This window comes from Chaetodon trifascialis, chromosome 2 (genome assembly GCF_039877785.1).
Source record: "Chaetodon trifascialis isolate fChaTrf1 chromosome 2, fChaTrf1.hap1, whole genome shotgun sequence".
NCBI classification, from domain to species: domain Eukaryota; kingdom Metazoa; phylum Chordata; class Actinopteri; order Chaetodontiformes; family Chaetodontidae; genus Chaetodon; species Chaetodon trifascialis.
Window position 1 is genome coordinate 22,821,602 of NC_092057.1, and position 22,512 is coordinate 22,844,113.

A 22,512-nucleotide genomic window follows, 5' to 3' on the forward strand; every position below is an offset into this window, starting at 1 on the left:
ATCTTGTGACCAAAGGGTTGAAATTTTAATAATTGCTGAAAAAATGTTCACAAATAAAAAACAGAACAATTTATTAGGAGAAAATATTTTATTACATTCAGCTTAAAGCCAGTAACAGAGTACATGCAATGCCTTACTGAGTAATTAAACAGAGCTATGATTAGGTTTGTAAAATCAGCCAACACAGTTTTGATTTCATCAATATCAATTCAATGACAATATAATATGGAAACCCATCTGAAGATGAGGACAGATAGTCTTTACTTTCATTTACATGAGCATGTACATGCTGTGACCACAGGATAAGGCACTTGCCTCCACACGCACCTCTTTGTGACTTCACCTGCTGCACTCTCAGTGCTACCGCCAGAAATGTCCGCTTTAACCCCTCTAGACCCACCGCTTTTCTCTCTGATGTCCAAGCAGTGCCAAGCCAGAATCTTTATGTAAGTTGTCTGAGCCCGCACACACTCCATCCCGGCAGGAAAGGAGCAACTTTGCTCTCCAACTGATCTTTCACAATCAGTCTGCCGCAACCAACGTGGCCAGAACGCAGGACCCAGATCCACCCACTGGGAGCTTAATCCACAAGTGGCCGAGCGCACTAACCAGTCTCTGACCAAACTAGCAACGTGTGAGGGCAGAGAACTGAGGTCCAGATGTGCAGCTTCCTTCTCCAGCTTCTGGCGATGGTCTGCTGCGGCCTCTCTCAGCTCTGCAGAAGCACTCAAGTTAAACTTCTGCCTGGCAGCGCTGTCGTTGGGTAATTTGGCATGCAGTGTGTCGCCACGTAACAAAGGTTGACCATCACCCCCAGAGGCTTCAGGTGGCTGCTGTATGGACATCCAGAAAGGGTCAAAAGAGGATCCCAGGAGACGCAAGAGGCGAGAAGGGCGGCAATGTCTGGGTTTGGGCATGTAGTGGTAGTCTTCAGCATTTGTCAGCAGGGTGTATGGGTGGATTGGCTGTGAGGTGGAGAGTAGATTGGCTCTCAGCTGAAGAAACGGTGACTCCCAGCCATGGTCCTCTTTGTCTTGAATAACAGTCCCATTTGGCAGCTGATTCTGGTTTGAAATGTTAGAAGTAAATGCTGCAGATCCACATAGAAGGACTGACACAGAAATCCAGACTCCACAGCTGAACGATCCAGGCATGGTCTTAGGAGCGGATGGCAGAGCAGAAGAATGAGAAATTGTTCCTGTTGTCCTCCTTTTTGCTCGTTTAGTTATGGGTTCTCCTCTGGGTGTTTCAGGGACTCCATGTACCCAACACCAGACATCCTTGAGCTCTTAATCAATAACACGCTGAAATTAGCACCTTATCACACAAACAGCAGGCATATTATTGAGCATGGCCAGAACACACCTGAGCTCCCAGTTCATATTCAAGGATCTGATGTTTTGGCTATCGTCAATTCAAACAAACGGACGAATCCGAGAAGCTTTATTTTGGTGTCATGTGTTGATTACTAGAATTTTAACAGATTTCTATTTGTGCTAAATTCAAGTAAAGACAGGAACTGAGCTGTCATCAAGGAGGCATTTGTATGATGTGAAGAAGTAGTCCTACAAGAAAAAAATGATCATTCGACCTCGATTTGGTGGAACTGTGTTAGACGCAAGATCTTCAAAAATAACTCTCACACTGACTGGACTTAGATAAGTTAGAAAACAGGCTTGAGGGTAAGTTCCCATCATAGTAGTTCAGATGATGACGAAGCAGAAGACATTTAAAAAGGGGACAGATGGGACATGTTTGCAGGACAAAGCAGCATTTATTCTCACCTACACAAAATCAACTGTCTGGCTCAAAAGGCACACGATGGTATAATAACAAATAAATTCTTCATTTTATACTGAACTGTAAACACTTGTTCTAATTGAAGTTTTTGTTTATATCAACATTATAATAATACATTTCATAAATAGTCATAAAAAGTTGCTCATACTTACAGTACATAACGATAAACAGCAGTTAACTATGAAATACTGCATTTATGCAATGAGTTGATTAGACAGCAGTTCTGTAGTGTCAGGCGTTATTATTTATGTGTGTGTGTGTGTGTGTGTGTGTGTGTGTGTGTGTGTGTGTGTGTGTGTGTGTGTGTGTGTGTATGTACTTTTTAACCTACAGAGGACATTTTTGGAACGCAAGGACATTTGGCCGGTCCTCACTACTTCAAAGGGCTGCCTGAAGGCTAAGAATGGTTTCAAGGGTTGGGTTAGAATTAGGGTAAGGTTAAGGTTCAGGGCGAGGGAACGCATTATGTCATTGAGTGTCCTCACATGAATAGAAGTACAAGTATGCATGTGTGTGTGTGTGTGTGTTCAGAGAACACCTGACGTGGCACAGCATGTGAGATTGTAGGTTTATTTCAGTGTGATAGCATGTGTATATGGACCTTTGCATCCACCCGCACTTCTGGTTTGTCCTCAAAGTCAAAGTGAAAACAGCTGGTCATGTGATGTGTCCTGTTGCTGGGTAGATTGTGGCGGCGGTCTGGATGTGGAGGGCGGCGCCCTGCGAACTGCTTGGCTGCTGTGGTCTGTTGCCTTCGCCCGATCTTCCAGAAACTTATCAAAGTCTGAAAGGCAAACTTACAGTTAGAGGTCTGTGTGGACACATGAACCCACAGGAAGAAAGCAGCAAGTATGAATCTCTATTTCTACACTAAAATGGAGCGATGAGAGAAGAGCATACCTTCACTGGACACACCCTCGCTGACTGAAGACTGCTCTTCCTGCATTCCCAACAAAGTACAAATATCATAGCATAGTTTATCAAACATCACATTGTCTCTATTTCAGAAGAACACCATACATGGAGAGACACATGTTTTCTCTTACCACATCACAAGATAACCATTTGTCAATGTTGTTCTGCAGAGAGTTTTTTGCTGGAGGCATCTATGGGGAAAAGTAATCAAGAGAGGGATAAAGTGACACAGTGTTTCAGCTGTATTTACACAGCTAGCACTGTACTTTGTATATTTCACAGGTAATATTTTGCTTCAAATATTGTAACGGTGGTATACATACCCCTCCTGTCACCTGCAACCTCGTATCCAGAGCTCCAGCAAGGCCCTCCACAGCTCCTGGGTCCTCATACCGGACACTGGGGATAGGATGTATTGGAATGTTGTGACGACTGTAAGTTATAGTCAACCAACTACTCAGCCCTATTTAGCCCTTTCCAACACTTGCCAGCATAACACTCTGTCAGAATGTGGTTTTGTGAAAGTTGCTCATTTGGCACCTAAACTCTGCTGAAGAGTGCTTTTATTCAAGAACATTTGTCCTTATAGCATATCCAGTTTAGTATGTGTTAGAGCTGTAATGATTCTCCACATTAGCCTTATTCATCACTGCCAGCGTGTTTCCACAAACTAACTTGACTTCAACTAAAAATAATTTGTCCGTCTCTCTTGAAGACACTCTACATCTACTTATGTTTTGTTTTCAGGTGTCGTGATGCACTGATGTGATGCATTCAGGGACCACTCAGAAGAATGAGTTACTCTACTCTTTTATGTTACTTCTTTATAGCTGAAAAAAGTAATTGTTTTTTGTATGTATGATGCCTTGTGTGCTGCATCTTGCAGTGAGAGCATCATGATCATGATATGATGTGTGTGTCACCAGTTGGCACTCACCTTTTCCTCTGCTCAGCCAAGGAGCTGCCTCTCGTCTGAGCAAACATGTCAAACTCCTCCTCCTCCTCTGCAAGAGCAGGAGAGGCTACATTACTATACACCAAATCACAACTTCAGGTTCAAGAATGTCAAACGTACAGATTTGGTGTTGCAAAACAGAGCACATATGAGGCAGAAGTCAACAGAAGCTTACTCACTGTGGTTGGGCGGTAGCCGTTGATTGGGCCAGGTGCTGACAGCTGGTTGGCTGGTTGCTGTGATGACAGCAGGTTGGCTGAGATTTGAAGGCTCTGGGTTGAGGTCGATGAGGCTCAGGCTTGTGGCAGAGCTCTGCTAGAGCGAGAATATATAATAAATGATGAAAACATTGACACCTTACAGTTTCCTCATGCATACAGTAGTCGAGATCTTTCTTACTTGTTGAGTATTCGTCACTTGCGTCCTGTTCTGTCTGTCAAACCTAAAACACAATAACAACACCATGAGTATGAAATTTTCTTAAAAACTTAATCCAAAACACAAAGCTAGGCTGCAGCACACCTCTCATAGCGAATAAAGGCGTTGTTGAGGTCATCGTTGACCACGAGCAGCTCCTCAATAAACCCTTCATCCAGGAGCTGGGGGACGAGCTCCACCACTCGACTCTGCATGCTCTTACACACCGAGTACAGCTGCTGCTTGGACACAGGAGGAGGGGGAGAAGAATTTATTCTCATCACAAATGACATGGATGTACTGTGTTACCCATTCTCTTCATGCTGCTTCTTCTACTTTAGAACACTACACTCGTTTCCTACATTTCCCAAGTTCAGGTGTCAATAACATGAGACGAGAGCTTGTGTAATGTACTGAAAAAGGTGTAGACTCTGTAAATGTAATAGACAAAGCAGACGATTCTGACACACGTGCACACACACCTGGAGCAGCTCTGTATCGTCTCGCTGGCACTGTCCAGGTGATAGCTCATTCAGCATTTCTGTCATCACAGTGAGATTTCCCTTCACCAATGCCAGCTCACTTCGCAGCTTCTGTTCCTGGATAAGAAATATATCTATATTTCAGTCAACAGCAGTCAAGAGCCACAACACAATTAAGTGTATCTGTAGTAATTTTGCCGCTAACTGCTCAGGATTGCAATGATACATTGCTGTTATGAGCACACAGATACAAGCCACAGTTACACAGAAGCAGCCTGCTGCAGTATAGTTACAGTTTAGTTATATTCTGACATGTCACAGCAGAAAAATCAAGGGTGAAACTAGTAACATTACACACCCACAGTAACACCCACAGTCATGCGTGCGCTGCAGTGGCTCTGTTACAGTACCAGTGGTTTGAAACCACAGACCTCATTTAAGATGTAGTTAAAGTCTGGTCTATGTTAATGGTTTAAATGTTGTTCCCAAGACTTTTCCAACCAAAAAAACAATCCCCATCAAGATGCTTAATGTTGGTATAATACATAGTGCTTATAAAAACTATTGATGCCTCTTAGATAACACTGAATCACCATGGATGTAATTAGGATTTTAGATGGTGAAACTAAAAAGGCTCTTTAATGTCAAAGTGAAAACAAATTGAGTCCACAAATATCGCTGACTTTAAAAAGTCCATGTCAGTCAGTCCTAGTTAGCTCTCTGTAGTCGCTGACTGACAGACAGGAGGTGATACCTGTTCTGCAGAGAGAGAGACTGGTCCCTCACTGGCCTGGACTGGAGGTGAAGCATTCTGAGCGGGAACTCTGGAAGGTGCCTGAGGTTGTGGCTGATGTGTCGGAGTGGCGACAGGGGTCACCTCAGGGGTCCCGTTTTCTGGGATACTCTGCAAGTTTAAGGCAGCAGTGAAATTTGTCAGAAAGGTACAGGTAGAGACAGATATCCATACACGCATTTCATTTGGTGTGCTATTTTCACCCTATTTGGAGTGTGGATGGGGGACAGAGCATCCAGATCGGTCATGGGGAACTCCAGCCCGCGTCTTCTGAGGTCATCATATACGTACACCACCCCCGTCAGCGAGGGAGAGTTACGAAAAGCATCAGCCCACGACTGTGGGTGGGACAAAGAACATATGACGACATACGATGAGAATGACTGACTGAGATCAGCGTTCAGTGGCACAGTGCGAAGGACAAAACAGATGACGTGTGAAAAGAAGAAGACGACAAGAAAGGCAGCATGCCTGGCTCTATCTAATGTTATCATTCCCACAGGTCAGTGATTACACCCAGCGTAGCAGAGGAATGTAAGAAGATAATTAAATCACAAAGGACACACAGTTTCCATCATAACCATGTGACCATCCACATACCTGTATGAGGCTCAGTACCCTGTCATGGAGGGCAGTGGGGGGGTTATTTTTGGGCAGAATGGAACGGACCAAAACTCCTTCAACAAAGTCCTGCGACGCCACCAGGACGTGGAAGCGATGGCCGCAGTTCTTCACACAGGCCTCAAGAACCTGTGTGACAGCGATCCAGTCCACAACACAAAGAAGGTGCAAATGTGAATAAATCTCAGCAGTTCAAGTTGCTCCAAAATGAAGCTTTTTCTCACATTGCTTCAACGCGAATGCTGATTTAGCCACTTGTATAAGCATGCACAAAGAGAGCCTTCCCCTCAGGCTACCAGCCAATAAGGACAAGGGTCATTCTAGCCTTCCAATTACACTCTCACACCTCTCAATCCTCAGCTCATGAAATAACGAATATGACTTTAACAATCACCTACACGTGGTTACTCACAGTGAGAGCCAACATGATCTCTCTGAAGTTCTTGTTTCCGATGATTCTTTTCTTAATGGCTTTGACTGAATCTCTGGGCCTGGGAGAAACAAAAACAAATTTGCATCAGATGATCAGTTTGCTTGTTTGCCCCTGCATGAAAATAAGCAATAGTCATTTATAAAAAGAAACAAAGAAGAAGATGAAGAGGTTTTCTGTTGCAGGAGCATTCATGGAGGTAGTTCATTCATGGTTTCATAGCCTGTGTGATTTACTCTTTTACTTCAAACATGTTGCATTTCAGGCACACGTTCCTCATAGCACTACAAACCACACACTGCATAACAAATATATATAAGTAGGTTGTTCAGTCACAACCAGTTTTATGCAAATGTAAAAACATACAACAAAACCATGCAGGAAGTGACACAGTAAAAGGAAATCCAAAAATAAAGATGGAGGCCTCCATACAGTACTGTGTGCTAATTAGTCAGAAAGGTTAGGCAACATGCACCAGACGGGGAACAGTGCTACTGGTGTGGATACCCTACCCCTCCTCCGTCTCATTGATGATGTCACATATCTCCATGTTGAGGGCCCAGTCCTCCGCCTGCAGAAGGCCGCTGGTCGCTCGCTCTGTTAACAGAGGGTGAAAAGACAAAAACACCATATAATAAACACACAAACACACTTTCCATATTGGAAACACATTTCTGGCTCTGCTGTTTTCTTTGTATCCATGGATGAGAAGAGGAAGTCTACACTGCTATTAAGAGTAAATCAAATGTTAAATGTTTACATGGCTATACAAGCAACAATTCTCATCAACCTGATTTATGTGGCCACTTGGAGGCAGAGCATTTTTGCTGAAAATAGCTGCCCACTGCAGCCAGAAACACACTATGAAAGCAGTGACGGTGAACCAAAATGGTGAAGTAGTGTGCTGTCAAACCAAAACAATGAGCTGAAAGGCGGGCTGTCGAAAATGTGTCACTTTTCTGTTTCTTGAAGACTGTGGGGATCATCAGTTTTGAGTGAATTATTCTGTTTTGTGGAAATACCTGCCATCACCTTTATCAAACAAGGCCTCATCTACTTTAAACCAACAAGAAGAGCGCAGACAAAAATCAAACGCTGAACTCTCTCATTGGAGTAAGTGGTATCCTTCATGTTTTATATCGACTCACTGTTTACGGCATTAAGCGGACTGAGAAAAGTGGGTTTCCAGCTCAAATGTGTTATTTCTCTCCAAACTATTCAGCAATCAAGGCCAGCTTTCTTTGCACTCCACCATCCCACCACGGGCTCCTCGTAAGTCTCTAAATCTCCTTCATTCCTTTCCACCAGCACACCAAACCCTCACCACTGCCTTTCTCAATCCCTCCCCCCTCCCTCCCCTCTCCTTCCCCAGCTCCCACCACTTCATGTGACTGTCAGCTGCTTCTGTTCTCATTCGCCTCAGAAGTGGCTGAAGCCTCTCTGACATTTATGTGTGAGAAAGTGAGGGGATGAGATAAGAGGAAGGAAGGCTTGACATGGGTGTGGAAGATTTTATCACTGCTCATGACTGGCCTGATGACACATCTTTGCAGGCATAAGCAGCTGGCCTAAGACCTCTGTGGACATGCTGGCTTTACAGCAGCCTGCTGCCATTATGAGGAAATACTGCTGCTGAAAGAGTGCTGCAACGTCACGTACGCTTGTTGTTCATCAGTAACACTTTGGCACAAGGTGTGAAACTGCAGCCCGATTAAACACATCAGTGTTTGAGGAAATGACAGGAAACCTCCACCGCCTCCTGCATTCGCCACATTATTTGTCGCTTAAGTCGCAACAACCAATCGCACGCAAGATTGAGGGGGCTGAGTCCCGCCTCTGTCGAGTCATTGGCCGTAAACTACTTTTATGTTTCTGTCAAATGTTGAGTTCATTATTAAACGTTTTAGAGTAAGAAAACCACATTTAAACGTGCTTTGAAGTTGTTTTACATCCGTGGTTGTGTGGTTACGAAATGCTCCGATATGTGTCTGATCATTTCAATGAAATAATGTCAAATTGAATCAAACAGCGAACAAATCCGAACATAAAGTTTCAAAAGCAGCTGTGACTTACCGATTCTCTGACCGACGGGCGTTGAAAAGGGGTTTCCTATGAGAAACTCCATCTTCTCCCCGAGTGAAAACATCATGGAAAATAACAACTCTCTGTGTTAAAGTAATTTGGAAACTACTGAGCTCAAAACTGCGGTATTTCCTTTTGCTTTCTGTGTGTGTGTGTGCGCCGCTGTCAGAAGCGCTCGAGCTCCTTATGAGGTCACGTGAAAACACACAGAGGCAGGAAACAGCAGACAACAACAGAGGCTGACGAACCGCTTTGAATCACATGGACTGTTTGGAGATGTGCGAAGATTCAGACAAATCCTCTGTCTATTCAGCTGCAAGTTCTTCAAAGTTGTGCTGTGTTACAAGTAATAGTTTAAGTATGCAAGTATTCTTATCAAAATGTGCTCATGTTGCCTAATGGCCCCTTTCAAAGTGTTATATTATTATACTCTGTATTGTATGCTACTGGCAATGATGGAGGGAAATAAAAGTTTCTAGAATGTGCATTATTATAGATTAAACTGCATGACGGTATACAGTCTTTGGACAGGTACAGAGCAGAACATTTACTTTGAAGTTTTCATATACATATAGATTTTAACTTACATATAAAATATTCATCTGAAAAGTAACTATAACTGTCTGATAAATGTAAGGATGAAAGAAGCACAATATTTACCTCTTTAAAAAATCATGAAATGATAATACTTCTTATGTCAGGGATGATGAAATGGTGTGTGGTACTGGTATCTCTCACTTCCTTGTCATGATCATGAAGATTTTCAGTCTCTAGTTAATTATGGCAGGCCAGGGAACATAACTTTAGTTTCTCTTTTTTCCATGTTATTAAATCACACACACTACACAAACAAATTACTATTATTAGATTATTATTAGGCCAGATCACTGTTGCAGCAATGGGGTATTTAATATAAGAATCATAAATTACAAACGGTGACAAAATCCACACTTCATCTTCTCTTAGCCTGTCCTATGCAGGACATAAGATAAGATAAGATATACCTTTATTAGTCCCACAGTGGGGAAATTTCAGACTGTCTGTCTCATCACTGATGATGATGAGACAGACTGATGAGAGAATAACAGCACCTGCACTCGCAGACAAAGAGGTTGATATGAATAATATGCATATGAGAGGTAGATAAGTCTTTACTGTGCTTAGTATAATAAAATTCCACAACCAACATCTGTGCTGTGAGCTTGGTAAGTGTGAATTTCTGTTTTTCAGACATTTTTTTGTCCACAGCACCACCTGCTGTCTTAAACGTAGCCTGCATTGTGATGCACTAAATCACTAAATCAAAAGAGCAGACAGTAGAGATATGCCAGGAAATGAAGGGAGAGATAGATGTGGAATGACATGCAACAAGGTTCATAGAAATGTACTTATATTGTATTCAGTCATTAGGTAAAAATATGAATCATGAGAAGTTGTCTTATTTGACTACTAGCAGTCCCTGCTGGCACAGCACAGTCAACAATCCCCTAACTACTAATCACTAATGAACAAGTGAAATCAAGATCTGATGAAGTTCAAGGAATACCTTTTGATTTGATCTTAAATCAATTTATGCACATTTATGCTTAATGCACAGAGGCCCACTGGCATCACTGTGAAGAGTGAATTCTGTGGATTGTAACAAGGTGTGAATGATGTGTAAGTGTAAATGGATTTATTCCATGATTACTTTCTCAATTAATCAGCTGATTGTTTGATTTGTAAAAACTCTGAAAATAGTGAGAAATGGTGCAACAATTACCCACAGCCCGAACTGACACCTTCACAATGCTTGTTTTGTCCAAGCAAAAGTCCAAACTTCAAAATTATTTTAAAGAAATTATTCAAATAATGAAACTTCTGGAGCCATTGGCATTTTTGAATGAAAAATTACTCAAACAATTGTCAGAATAGTTGCTTTGATTTTCTGTTAATTGACTAATTGACTCAGCTCTACTTGTAAACACTGTTAAGTAGTTTAATTTATCTTAAAAAAAACCCATCATATTTATAAGTAAGTGTAGTGAATAGAAACATAAAGTGGCATGAAAAGAAAATACTCAATAAAGCACAAATACTTCAAATCTGTGCTTCAGTACAGCGTAAAAACAGATTTTAATGTTAAAATCTTTTGTATTTATGCATCTTCACCACTAGGTGGCAGCATTGAATCTACAGTTTATGGACCATCAGTAATACTAGTTGTCAAGCTTTTGTTGTTCCTGACAAACAAGTCCACCATGACAACAAAGCAAACACGAGCTGACTGACCATGGGCAGTGGTGTGTTTCTGAAGAGGTGAAATAATCATAATCAAGTTCATGCACAGACTGTCCTTTTCTTTGGAAAGTCCCAGTGATGTAATCCTGACTCAGGAGTCTTAGTCAGGGTCCTGGCACCTGCTTTTCTAAATTGCATTGTGCCTCTGATGCAGAAAATACCTTAAAAATAAAATGAACAAATTGCGGCATTTCAGTATGACGTGATGCTTCCTCACATTTAAACCTGTGATATGCCAGTTCCTCTGGTAAACAGTAATGGTAACAGTATGTAAAGGGTGAAGTTCTTTCAACTTTAAAAGCACAGGTCCAACAGCTCAGCATGGAAGCAGACTGCTGCTGTAAATGGACACGTTCTGTGTTCATAAAATCAGTGAGGATGTGAAGAAGACACTTGTTGACCTTTTCCCTCACAGTTCCTCAGTTCCCTGGTCCACAGACACCCTCGGGCCTCTCTCTACTGCTTTTATGATCTCATTAGCAAAATGAAGTGAAACTTGTATTTATTATTGATTCACAGTTACGAACCTTTAAATCTTTTTAAGTGCAAATATGATATTAACTTCTGTCCTCTCCTCTTGCAGACACACGGCTCCTGTCAAAGCATTGTGGGTTCACTTGATCCAAAAGCCAGATTAGAAAGCCCTGAGGGATGCTGGCTCACAGTGATGCCCGGGGAGGAGAAAAACAGTGCCTTATCTCTTTTCTCCAGGCAGAATGCAACAACTTAAAACCGTCACGCCTTTATTCACTCAAGAAGAGGTCTGTATCAGGCCTCTGTGGCCCATGGCACTCATGTTTCCACACAAGAGCTACATTAGCCAGCTGCAGGGAAGCATGGAGAGGAAGTTTACTCAGATACATGTTCATTCATCTTTGAATAAAAAGAAATTTCAGAATGATTATTTAAAGGAAACGTCCAATCTTTTCTAGAGGTTTGCAGCAGGCTCTTGTGTGGTTGCCTGAGGGACACTTGTAGAAAAGCCACACTCATGAGCAGCTTTTAATGCCAAACGGCCACACAATAAACGCCATAACCGTCCATAATTTCAGGTGACTCGGGCCTGGGAAATTGCATGCATGTATGTATGAATGCACTTGTGATTGTGTGAATGCGTGTGCGGTTGCACTGGTTGTAAATTGATCCCTCCTACTCTTCGCTGGTTCGTTGTGCAGAGGAGGGGCGAGGATGAGGAGGAGGAGGAGGAGGAGGGAGTCGAAGCAGGAAGGAAGGCAGGCAGAGAGGGAAGGGAGGCAGGCTGTGAATGCTAACAAGCTCCGTCGTAATCATACGGCTCCGTAAGTCGGGTTCGAGAAAACGTCTTGCAATGGAGAGGAACGACGACCACTATTAAACACCTACTATGCGCCAGTGCCGCGTTCGCCCCGTGCGCGTGCAGCAGCCTCACCGTCGTCGGCACGTTTGATCAGAAAAATCGTCTTTTTCCGCTCAGTGAAATGTATCGCGACTGCTCGGCTTTCACATTCTGACAATGGAGATTGAAAATATCGTGGCCAACACGGTTCTCCTGAAGGCAAGGGAAGGTAAGCACGGCTGAACAGCAGAAATAAAAGGAGAAGGGATTAAAATGTATGTTTTTTCCTCCACCTCTACGACATGGCCATGGACGAGCCCGAGCTCTCGGCTGTCCTCCTTGGGATTCATACGCTCTCTCTGTCTTCCATCCCTGCGCAGCGCTTTGTCTCCGGGCAAACTCCGAACATATTCCGTTGAAATCAGCTGTTTGTACACTAACAACACACACATTCGCCGGGCAGGTTAACAGAAGGCCCAGCGGGCTGGAGATGAACAACGCAGGGAGTGTTTGCAGCATCGCGCTCACACGGCAGCGTTGCATTAGAGGCTGTCGAGCATTTTTTTTTTTCACACAAGCGCCACTGGTTTGGTGGATATTTACAATTTACGGTGGCATAACTGCTATTTAATTGTATTCACGTAACATGGTATTGAGTGTGGAGCGAAATGTAGCTGCGCAGCGGGGCTCTGTGCCTGCGCACAGCCTCGTCTTACCTGTCATTGTGGGTTTCGGTGTGTTTAAAGCCCAATTAGCAATGTAAAGTGAACGTGTGGTTGTGTCTGACGCAGAAATATGCCGCCGCAATGCCGTTTGGCTGTTTATTGGGAGCTGCTGGGAGGAAGGATTGATAACACAGTGGAGGCTTTAGATGCGGTGGGAGGCTGGAAGAAGGCCCACCGTGTACCCCGGCGGCCCAGGCGCTGTAGCCCCGGGTGTGCACGCTGCTGAGTGGGCCGGTGATCCCGCAGCAGCTCACCTGGAGGTGGAGAAGAGGCGAGTATCCATCTGTTTTCCAGGAGATGGCAGAGCAGAGAGGCTACTTTGGAGCCAGTGAGTGGGCGCTGGGTGGGTGTACAACACTGTATCAGCTGCCAGAGGAGGGTAAAAAGGTGTTATTACCGCTCAACGATTTCTACTTGTGTGTGCTTTTTCTCCCTCTCCGTCCACTCGGATTTGATGGCAGTAGAAAAGGTGTGTGGCCTCTGGGTTTGTTGTACAAGTCCATCTCTTTCATTCGCCCATGGCTCGGGGGTCGCGGCTCAGTGTGCGTATGCAGCGGCCTTCCCCTGCTCATGGTTTGCATTATATTCGGACTGCGTCTCAGTTCGAGACTTAACGCCAACACTGCTGTGAAATGGATTATTCGCAGCAGCAGCGAATCCATCTCAGAGCAGGAGCTGCTCCTTCCGAGGCACCAGGCTCTCCTTTACCTGCCGTTTAATGGTGCTTGGCATTACCACGAGTGTTACCCCGTGAGGTTATTGTGCATTGATCGCATCTGCAGGCTCAGTGCGCGTCAGTGTCCTCGGTCTGTGATCACCAGAGGCTCCATAAGTGTATGAGAGAGTGGAAGGAGCCTGGTGTGTCTCAATATGTGGCCCAGGTTCACCACAATATGCTCACATGGTGAGATTAGTCTTCAGGTATTTGTTGATGAACCAACTGGTCTTTCGACAAAATCATTTATTGGGATTTTCAGTTGAAATACCAACAAGTTGTCATAACTTGTGAGAACAAGTTGTGCAATTAAACAATTAGCTGAAAATCTGATCAATAGATTTATGGTTAAAGAAAACAGTCGGTACTTGCAGTCTTCAGAAAGATTTTTGAAATAGTTGCCATGTCAAGCATGTTGAGTAAACAGTCAGGGTTGTTTTTGGAATATTTCTCCCTGCTATACCATTCACTGTGTTAATTAGTGCTCAGATTAAAACATCTAATGGCTCCCAATTTATCCCTTTAAGGTGCACAGGAGACTAATTTGATTTTAATTAGCCTTTCCAGAGGTGGGTGTTTGCAGCTGTCAGAAGTGTTTCAGCATGGCACTGTGACAGTTGTCAACACTGGCAGCTGTGGGGGGACCCCGTCTTTAAACGCAGACAGAAAACAGGTCCTGCACATCAGAGGTCAGTAGCCTTTTCATTGGACGGTCCCCCCGTTGGTCACCTGTGTGCTACATGGCATCAAAGCGCCTGCATGCAGCAGACGGCTGCGGGGAGGCAGTCCACCAGCTGCATGAGCTGCAGCCACTGAGTCAGCAAGGCTTTGCCCTGCTGATGTGTCCTTGAGCAAGACGTTAAATCAGTTGTTGTGGAACTCTGACCTCGCTGTGGAGACATGAAATGACAAGCATTTTCCCGGCTTACTAATATGTCTGCATGGTGCACAAACAATCATAGTTTGTTTGTCGACACGGAGCGTTCTCCATCCCAGAATTGACGCTCCATAATAAAGATGTGACACTTGTCTCTGAGTGCCTAGTCTTGACTCTTTGCTCCGCTTTTGCACACCTGTTGATGTGAAACTGGGTGGCCTGGGTGAGAAGTGTTATGACAGGGTGTGTTCAGTCTGCCACAGTTGAAATGACACGTCAAGGGAAGTGGCTTGGTGTTGTAGAGATGACACTGCTCCCGCTGCTCCCCCGCCCTGCCTATGTGAAATGTGTATGTACAATCTGCACAAAGTGTGGAAAGGAAATCCAAATTAGAGCATTTTGAAAAGGGTGTTTGTGAGAATGCCAAGAGGATAACTTTTGGCACAGATGCAGCCCACAGTGTGGATGTAAAAGTTCAGCCAAGCATTAGAGAGTTATTTTCAACACAGCAGTATGAATCCACATGGCCTCAAAACACAATAACATCAGGAGTATCTCATCAGTAATTGTACTGACAGTCCAAACCCGTTTCACATTAAGCAGTACCATACACTCTGTTTGTCTATATATTGTAGAAATTCACTGAACTATCAGAGGGCCCGTGTTTGCAGCTAATACGCTATTTATCACAGAATGCATTGGTGCATATATTGGCTGATATTCACAGAAAAATCGTAGTACGTACTGCAGTTAAAAGCACTTGAGATCATTTAGAAACAGTGTTATCATAGTTTGTCCCGCAGACTGCACTGTTTACAATACTTTGCAGCCACCTGAGTTGGCACAGCACCCTATCACAGCGGAGCAGATGGCGGTGTGAAGTCTGTTGAGAAAAATTATGTTTACTCTTGAGCTGTAAAATATCCTGCCTCCATTACGTGTATTTGTCAGAGCTCTTTAATAACCAAACTGGAGGGTCTGTTTGATCGATTTCACATGGAAAAGATGGTTTATGTCAAATGGGGAACAATTGTTGATACAAACTTAATGTTTCTTGTAGCTGAATGTCCAGTTGTATCTCAGTTAGGAAGCGAGCTGTGCTGCTGAGAAGCTCCTGGAGATTTAATATGGTCATACTGGTAATGTATTGATGTGACTCTTGGTACACTTGAATAAGGAACATGGGTTATACAAAAGTGCGTCATTCCTCAAAAGTGTTGCGAGTTGAAATCAAAATTTTGAGTTGACTCTCACTCTGACTCTCAGTTCCTAAGATTCAAGCTTTGATAGGAAAATAGGTCTGTGCTAAGAAGCAGTGGACAGAGAGGAACAGCGTTAAGCTGGGCGGCTGAGTGTTGTTACTGTTTAATGCAAACCTGTAAGCAACAGGCACATGAACATATCACCACGTATTACGTTTCCACACATGGTTTCATAATCAAATGCAGAGTGGGTGGACATGCAGAGCGTTTCACCCCTCTTTACCTCTTCCTGGAGTCCAATTCCACTTGATCTGTTTCTGCTTGCTTCCATCATTCCTTCTGTCTTCATAAAAAGGAAGGAATGTGGACAGTCCAGTGCTCCCTGAAGAAACTTAAATCCTGCTTATGTAACTCATTTCCACCTTACAAGCTGGAAGCTTTGATTTTTTTTTTTTAGGCCATAGAACATTAGAGGTGTAAGTGGATCCACCTCTGCTGTTGGTGTCACTAACCTCTGCTCTTTGCCCCCTCTCCATCAGCCTTCAAATTGTAGGCCAGCAGGTCTTCTCAGACAGCTTGTGAGGGTTTGCCTGTGACGTTAGCCGGCGTAGCTTTATTAGTTTTGTGGTCATAGCTGGGCTAACACTTGTTGTCATCACTCTGGGGTGTTTCCTCCAGCTGAGGCTCATAAAACACGTTGCTTTGTGACTGTCCCTTGATGTGGGACTCATTTTACAGTTATTACACCCACAAATGGGCTGCGCGGAGAACGAGACGCAGTGTGTTGCGTACGCAGCTCTGCTGCATGGCATTAGCAGCAGCGCTTAGCTGGGTGGCTACTGGGATGTTCATTAGCACAATTTGCTGGAAGGCTGACTAAGCATGAAGAGGCACTTTTTGAGGCACTTTGTGAACATCATAGGGACGTTGTTCCAGCTGCCTTATTAAATGTTAAATGGGCGTTCTCCCTGTGAGAACCCAGCTGTCAGCCTGATTTTAACAATGTGTACGGCTCAGTGTATTTACAAGTTCTTATGGTTCAAATAAAGATTCTGTTCCTCCAAAAGAGTTTTTAGAGGTCTGGCAGAGTCAGAGTCTAGAGGCAAGTGTAGTCCATGTCGGAGGTCCTTCACGCTTTATCAGTTTGCCTTTTTAAAACATTCCTATAGTCACAATTTTGGCGTCTGCCCTTGGTTGAATTTCATGTCAGTCCTGCCTTCAAATATGACTTGAAAGTGTTGTCTTATCGAAGATAATCTTCAAGGTGTAATATGTGCTATGTGTTCTCCACCCAAGGGCTCGTGGAGGGACTGCTTTTGTGTGTTCCAGCTCGTTCAGCCTGGCCATGAAATCCGCCAGTGGGCCCTTCATCTGAGAGACAGCTGTACATAACATATAGATGATTAACCTTTCACTTTGTCCTCTTACACACTCGAACTCTGTGTGTCTAGTTCAAGTTTAGTTTCACCATGTTCCCCTCGCCGTCCTCCCCCCACCCCTTTTCCCTCAAGACACTGTGAAAACAAGGGTCAGTTTTCAAGCACGTCTCGGCTGGATTTAATGGAATATCTTGAACACGGAGAGATGGGGCAGAGGAAGGAAAGGTCTTGCAAAACAGCCCAGCGCGCTGCTGGAATGAGCGAGATCGCATGTTTATGTGCACTGTGCGCGCGTGCACGTCCTTTCTGCTCATGTGAAAAACTGCATGTCCTACCTCGTGTGAGACCCAGCGTCCCCCTCCGCCACCTTGCTCGTTTGTTGTCATGTCCGGGAATTTACTGTGATGTTGTAATGTCGTTCAGATTTGTACACGTGACCCATGCCTTCTCTCACGGCCATATGGAGAGAGAGAGAGAGAGAGAGAGAGGGAGGGAGAGAGGGAGAGAGAGAGGGAGAGAGGGAAAGGGAGAGGGAGAGAGAGAGAGAGAGGGAGAGAGGGAGAGGGAGAGGTCTGGCCATAAAGAATTAACCAAGGCATAACAAGAGAAGAAAACTGTTTATATGGGGGAGGGGTGAAAGAGGCTGAGAGAGGAGGAAAAAGGGGAAGGGGGCATGTGAGAGAGGTGAGGATTAGAGGAGGGCAGTGCTGCCTGATATTCACATGTTTCTCTTTTTTCCTCCTCCTCTCAGCTGATGTGAGTCTTTCAGTGTGGGTATACAGACGGATTACCTTATGCAAACACTGGGCCTTTGCTTTGAATAGGCAACACAGATACTCGCAGCTAATGTTTTCCTTATCAGGGGCTACTTCAGCCAATCACACGCTGTATGGGAGAGCGACTGGGAACGCAACAGGCCATTCATTTATCATGGCCAGGCTTCATTGTGCCCATGTGTGCATGCATGCTCGTATTACAATGGGCCTAAACTACGCATGACCCCCTCTCATTTCCTACCATTTAAGTCATGTTTTTGGGAGGGCACAGCCGCCGTCCAATCCAAAACTCCACCGCAACTCGCCGCAGGGTGGGGGTCAGATCCGACGAGGCATGGGCTGGTACCAAATATTCAGGGTACGATTACCATGGCCAAAAATATCTTGGTAAACAGTGTTATCAGTGTTTTGAAAGTTAGAGAAAATGCTGTTGGTGCCAAAATGTATTGCAGTTACTTAACAGCATGCTTGGCTTTTTACCTTTTCTCCTCTAGTTTTCTTTTGCTCTCATTGACCCTGATCTTTGAACTCCAGCTCAAGGCATTAAACCTTCTTGTACTGGTCTCAGGCCCCTCTGTGGAAGAGTGTTGCTGAACTGTAAGAAGCACACTGCATGAGGATGTAAACACTAGCTGCTCGCTGCCGCCATCGGTCTGTCACTGTCACAGACGAGCTGGATTTTCTGGCCTTGTGGCTGTTATTCTGAGTGTCAGCATGTGACATGTGTTCATCAGATGGCTGAGCGGCTTCTCCCATATGGTGATGCAAAATAAAGACGGGTTGTGAAGACAGCAGCGGCGCGCCGGCTCTGTGTTTCACGGTAACATCTGAAAAAGCTGGGAATCACAGCATCAAGTTGCCAGTGACGCTGTTTCCCCTTTCAAGTGTTTTTATTTCATCACAGCTAGTTCTTTCATTTCCAGACACTGTTTAATCTCTGATTGTGGGTGTAAATAATGGCTTCATCTGTTTATATATGTGCCACATAATAACACATTGTTTTTTCAGTTAATACCAACTAGATTTTACCGCTTCATTGTCATTACTAATTTAGGGATGTGACAAATGATTATTTTCTTGATTAACCTGTTAATCGCTGGGTCTGTAATATATTCACAGTTCCCAGATTTCATGGTGGCTTTTTAAAATGTCTTGTTTTGTCCAACCAACAGTCCAAAACCCAAAGACATTCAGTTTATTATCGTATAAGAGAAGAATGAAAGAATGAAACCAGAAAATATTAACTGTAATGAAGCTGGAATCATTGAATTTTTGCCTCTCTAACTTAAACAAAGTGCTCAGAAGTTGCTGCTTTTTTATCCCATGAAAGTAAACTGAGTAGCTTTGGGTTTTGGACGGGTGGTTGAGCAAAACAAGACATTTTAAGATGTCACCTGGGCTGTAGGAAAGTGTGATTTTTCACCACTTTCAGACATTTTGTAGACCGAGAATTAATCCATTAATCAGGAAAATCATCAGTAGATTAATCAATAATGAAAATATTTGTAGGTTCCAGTCTTATAAACAATCATTTCATGGTCAAGATTTTTGCTAATTAATTTTCTTTTTAATGCGACTCTATAGTAGCTCACAGAACAGTTTATGAAAACTAACTCTTACATTCGATGAGGGAGTTACCTTAATGCACTACAAAGTGTGAACTTTGTTCTGCTAAATACACCCTGCTCTACTTCCTCCTCAAGCTTATCAATTTTTTAGGCTTTATAACTTTAAGAAAATATCTAAATGAACTTGTGAGAATGATAAAATATTTTTTGTCTGTTTCTTGACAAAAATCTGTTTTGAACAAGTTTTCTTCTGTAATTTTCTTCTTTTCCACTTCAAGCGTTTGGATGTGAAATCAGAGGTGAACTCTATTTGAACTGGCTTTTTAAAAAGTAAATCTCAAGTTTGAATTGGTGAAAGCTACAGGACCTCTGAAGTGGTGGTGAGGGGGGGACTCGCCCTGAGATGATACTTCCACCGTCTACTGTGTGACCTCCAGTCTGGCTCCTTCTCCCACTTGAGATGAAAGGGAGAGGAAAGGGAGGACAGGGAGAAGGGCGAATTTGGGACGGTGTTGCACTGTATTTGGCCTTCACACGCACATCAAGAGCATGTGAAAACTGCAACTGATCACAGGGCAGGAGGGAGGTCAGAGACAAGAGACAGAGGCGAATGTTCATTCATTAGTACACTCTCACTGCAGACAGACAGACATGCAAACAAAAGCTGCATGGAAATACTCTCTGTCTACTCCCTTTTTTTTTTTTTTTAGTTCTGTTTCGCATAGTCCCCTTTCTTAAACATTGAACCGGTCAGACTTGAAAATGGAGGAAACGCACCAAAATACACCTCAGACACAAAAAGTAAGTGACAGTGCTATTGGTGTAAAGAGTGCTGCAAGTTACATTAAAGTGATGGCTACTGATACCCCAGAGACTTTCAGAATTGTTGTAACAAGACAAAGGCTTCATCCGATGGGTTGCGTTGCAGCTACTTGGCACTTTGTGTCTCCTTCAAGAAATAATAGACTGGATTTTATCAGCAAGGAACAAGAGGACTTGGGTTAGTTGTTTTAATGGGGCCAAGTGTAATGTCTGGTCATCCATTCATCCTGTCGAGCAGTTTTTTAAGCAGTTTTTGTGCTGTTTTGCTTATGTTAGATAGCTGACGACAGAGAGCGGCCGTGAACATGAGGAGACAGACAGAGGGGGGAGATGTCGGCCAGTCGCTGGAAACATATTACATGTTTTAGACTGCTGTGCCATCAGGATGATCCCACTGTCTATGGATGTTTTAAGGAAAAGGAATGTGCATCCTTGTCGTGGAGCAGCACGTCTCATGAGCCGACGTCGGCCGTTCCCCGACGCGCTCTGGCTTTTGAATCCCATCACAGCCGTACACGCGTGGGCCTGTCCTGAGATCCTGCGCGATGATCTCAGCGCTGGCTGCAGCTCGGCTATGAATGAGCGAAACTGCTCTGAAGTCGGTGTTTATGGAGGGCCCCGTTCTGTCGGAGGGGAGAAGCAAAGTTAAATAAATACTTGCTCCATCCTGTCTGCATTAAGGGCCTGCACACATGGCTTTGACGTCAGAGTGACATTAAACAGGGCGGGGTGGCCCGGCCAGCTCCGACAGGCACGTGCACACATGCGCACGCACACACTTGCATACACACACACATGTTCTTCCATAGCTTGTTATTAAATTCCCCGTTGTTTTTCCTCAGTTTCAGGTGACTCTCTCACATGTCTTTTGTACAGTATACAAGCATTGGTGCCTTCAACCTGTATTGGTGCTACAGTACATATGTCAGCACTTAAGTTGCCCTAACCCTAACCCTAACCCTAACCCTAACAGTATCAGCAGCTGACAGGGAAAGTTCATCTCTGACATTTTGGTGCTTTCTGTTGAGCATAGTAGTAGTTATCAATCACTCTGTTTTTGGCTGGAGTGTGTGCGACGATTTCTCCTGCAGAAGAAGCAGCCAGGTGCAACTGGTTATCATTAGACAGTGTGTACAATAGCCCATCCAACATTTAACTCCAACATTTATCTTTGCTGCTCTTCCTTTTTTATTTATTTCCCTGTTTGCCGCAATGGAGAGAGAACATTTTTGTGCTTGTGCGGCTACATCTGTGTGTTTGCGTTCGTGCGCCCTGCAGCTCCACAACAGCTCTGTCAACATGCCTGTCAGCAGTCGACGGGGATCTTGTAAGCTTCATAAAGAAATGTGGCCCTTTCTTGAGTGTGTGTGTGTGTTACTACAACTTGTCCCAATAAATGATGACAGCTTTTAGTGCTGTTATCTGCCTCAGTATATTTTTATAGAGGTGAGAGCACCGACACACTGTGCCTGTGTGTGTTGGTAGTGTGTTGTTTTGCAGGTGTTTAGTGACCCAGTGTTGAGCTGGCACATGTCACCAGTCCATGTCTTGTGAACTTAAGGGCAGAGGATTTCCCTCTCTGTCATCCTCAAACTGCCACAGTCTACATAGATCACTCGAGCTCAGCCAACTTTATTTACTGTTTCAGAACATGGGATTGAAATGGAAATAGCAAAGAAAGTCAGGATTAAACCCACTGACTTGTGTGTTCCTCACTCCCTCGCTAATTTTCTACCATGTAAATAAAAATACAAAGCACTGAATAGTGGACTGTTTTTATATTTTAATGACGAAAGGAACAAAAGATGCCTTGTATTTTTATGTGATGGGATGTGTGTGGCGATGACAACGATCAAATACCAGAAGTTGGCTTTGAGTGCCTTGTACTCTTCTTTACTTTCATTTTGAAATTCAAATAAGCTTTATTTGTATGAATGTGGATGAGACATGAATGGCTGCATGATTTAGCGCAGTATGCAAGGTTTGAGAAAAACCCCCAAAATAAGGTGTTGTAAAATGTTTTGGTGTCAGATCTCAGGCGTCATATCAGAGCAGACTGCTCTTGGTGTATCTATACTTGCTGTAAGTAGTGCAGCAAATGAGATAAAAGTGTTCAGAAATGTTGTTACATAGTAGTGAGAGTTGAACGCTCCATCAGATGTGTTGCAGTGATGCCGTTTGGTGCTTTCTCTCCCCTTTAGAAGTGATAGACTGTTGGGGTGGGTCGTCCTTCGGGTCTGTGATGAAACCTCTCAAACATGGCATTTTTGTGGGATATTGCTCTTGTTGAATAATTGGCACAGTGCAACAGGTGCTCATATATATAAAAAAGCTAGCGCCACCTTATATTGTATGTAT

General features: G+C 43.8%; 3 protein-coding genes across 5 annotated transcripts in view; 1 reads left to right on the forward strand and 2 right to left on the reverse strand.

Annotated features, from left to right (window-relative positions):
* Positions 1 to 266: 266 nt before the first annotated feature.
* On the reverse strand, positions 267 to 1,154 carry LOC139338367 (noggin-2-like). The gene has a single exon (XM_070973299.1). It carries the CDS (start codon positions 1,152 to 1,154, stop codon positions 267 to 269), a length of 888 nt encoding a protein of 295 aa, XP_070829400.1.
* Positions 1,155 to 1,757: 603 nt separating this feature from the next.
* On the reverse strand, positions 1,758 to 8,647 carry LOC139341503 (target of Myb1 membrane trafficking protein-like). 2 transcript variants are annotated; one of them, XM_070978068.1, is made up of 15 exons: positions 8,487 to 8,647; positions 6,926 to 7,010; positions 6,396 to 6,474; positions 5,963 to 6,112; positions 5,566 to 5,700; positions 5,324 to 5,473; positions 4,570 to 4,686; positions 4,193 to 4,326; positions 4,070 to 4,112; positions 3,850 to 3,982; positions 3,653 to 3,719; positions 3,039 to 3,114; positions 2,847 to 2,906; positions 2,701 to 2,740; positions 1,758 to 2,584 (listed from the first exon to the last, which is right to left on the reverse strand). In XM_070978068.1, the coding sequence occupies exons 1-15, from the start codon at positions 8,560 to 8,562 to the stop codon at positions 2,439 to 2,441; spliced, it is 1,491 nt and encodes a 496-aa protein (XP_070834169.1). In that variant the 5' UTR covers positions 8,563 to 8,647; the 3' UTR covers positions 1,758 to 2,438. The 2 variants fall into 2 exon arrangements, with proteins under 2 accessions (XP_070834169.1, XP_070834162.1); XM_070978061.1 differs by having other exon boundaries at positions 3,850 to 3,985; positions 8,487 to 8,645.
* Positions 8,648 to 11,941: 3,294 nt separating this feature from the next.
* grk4 (G protein-coupled receptor kinase 4) overlaps positions 11,942 to 22,512 on the forward strand; it is a 42,219-nt gene continuing 31,648 nt past the window's right edge. Inside the window, exon 1 of one of the 2 annotated variants that reach the window (XM_070978668.1) lies at positions 11,942 to 12,319. In XM_070978668.1, coding sequence (XP_070834769.1) covers positions 12,268 to 12,319 — 52 coding nt within the window. In that variant the 5' untranslated portion in view covers positions 11,942 to 12,267. The remainder of the gene's footprint in view (positions 12,320 to 22,512) is intronic. The other variant, XM_070978677.1, reaches the window with a different exon arrangement.

Coding starts and splice junctions, on each gene's coding strand:
- LOC139338367 (XM_070973299.1), bottom strand. CDS start 1,154: ATGCCTGGATCGTTCAGCTGTGGAGTCTGGATTTCTGTGTCAGTCCTT.
- LOC139341503 (XM_070978061.1), bottom strand. CDS start 8,562: ATGATGTTTTCACTCGGGGAGAAGATGGAGTTTCTCATAGGAAACCCC. Junction 3,720..3,849: donor ACGGCTACCGCCCAACCACA/GTGAGTAAGCTT, acceptor CTGCTCTTGCAG/AGGAGGAGGAGGAGTTTGAC. Junction 3,115..3,652: donor TTGGCTGAGCAGAGGAAAAG/GTGAGTGCCAAC, acceptor TCCTATCCCCAG/TGTCCGGTATGAGGACCCAG.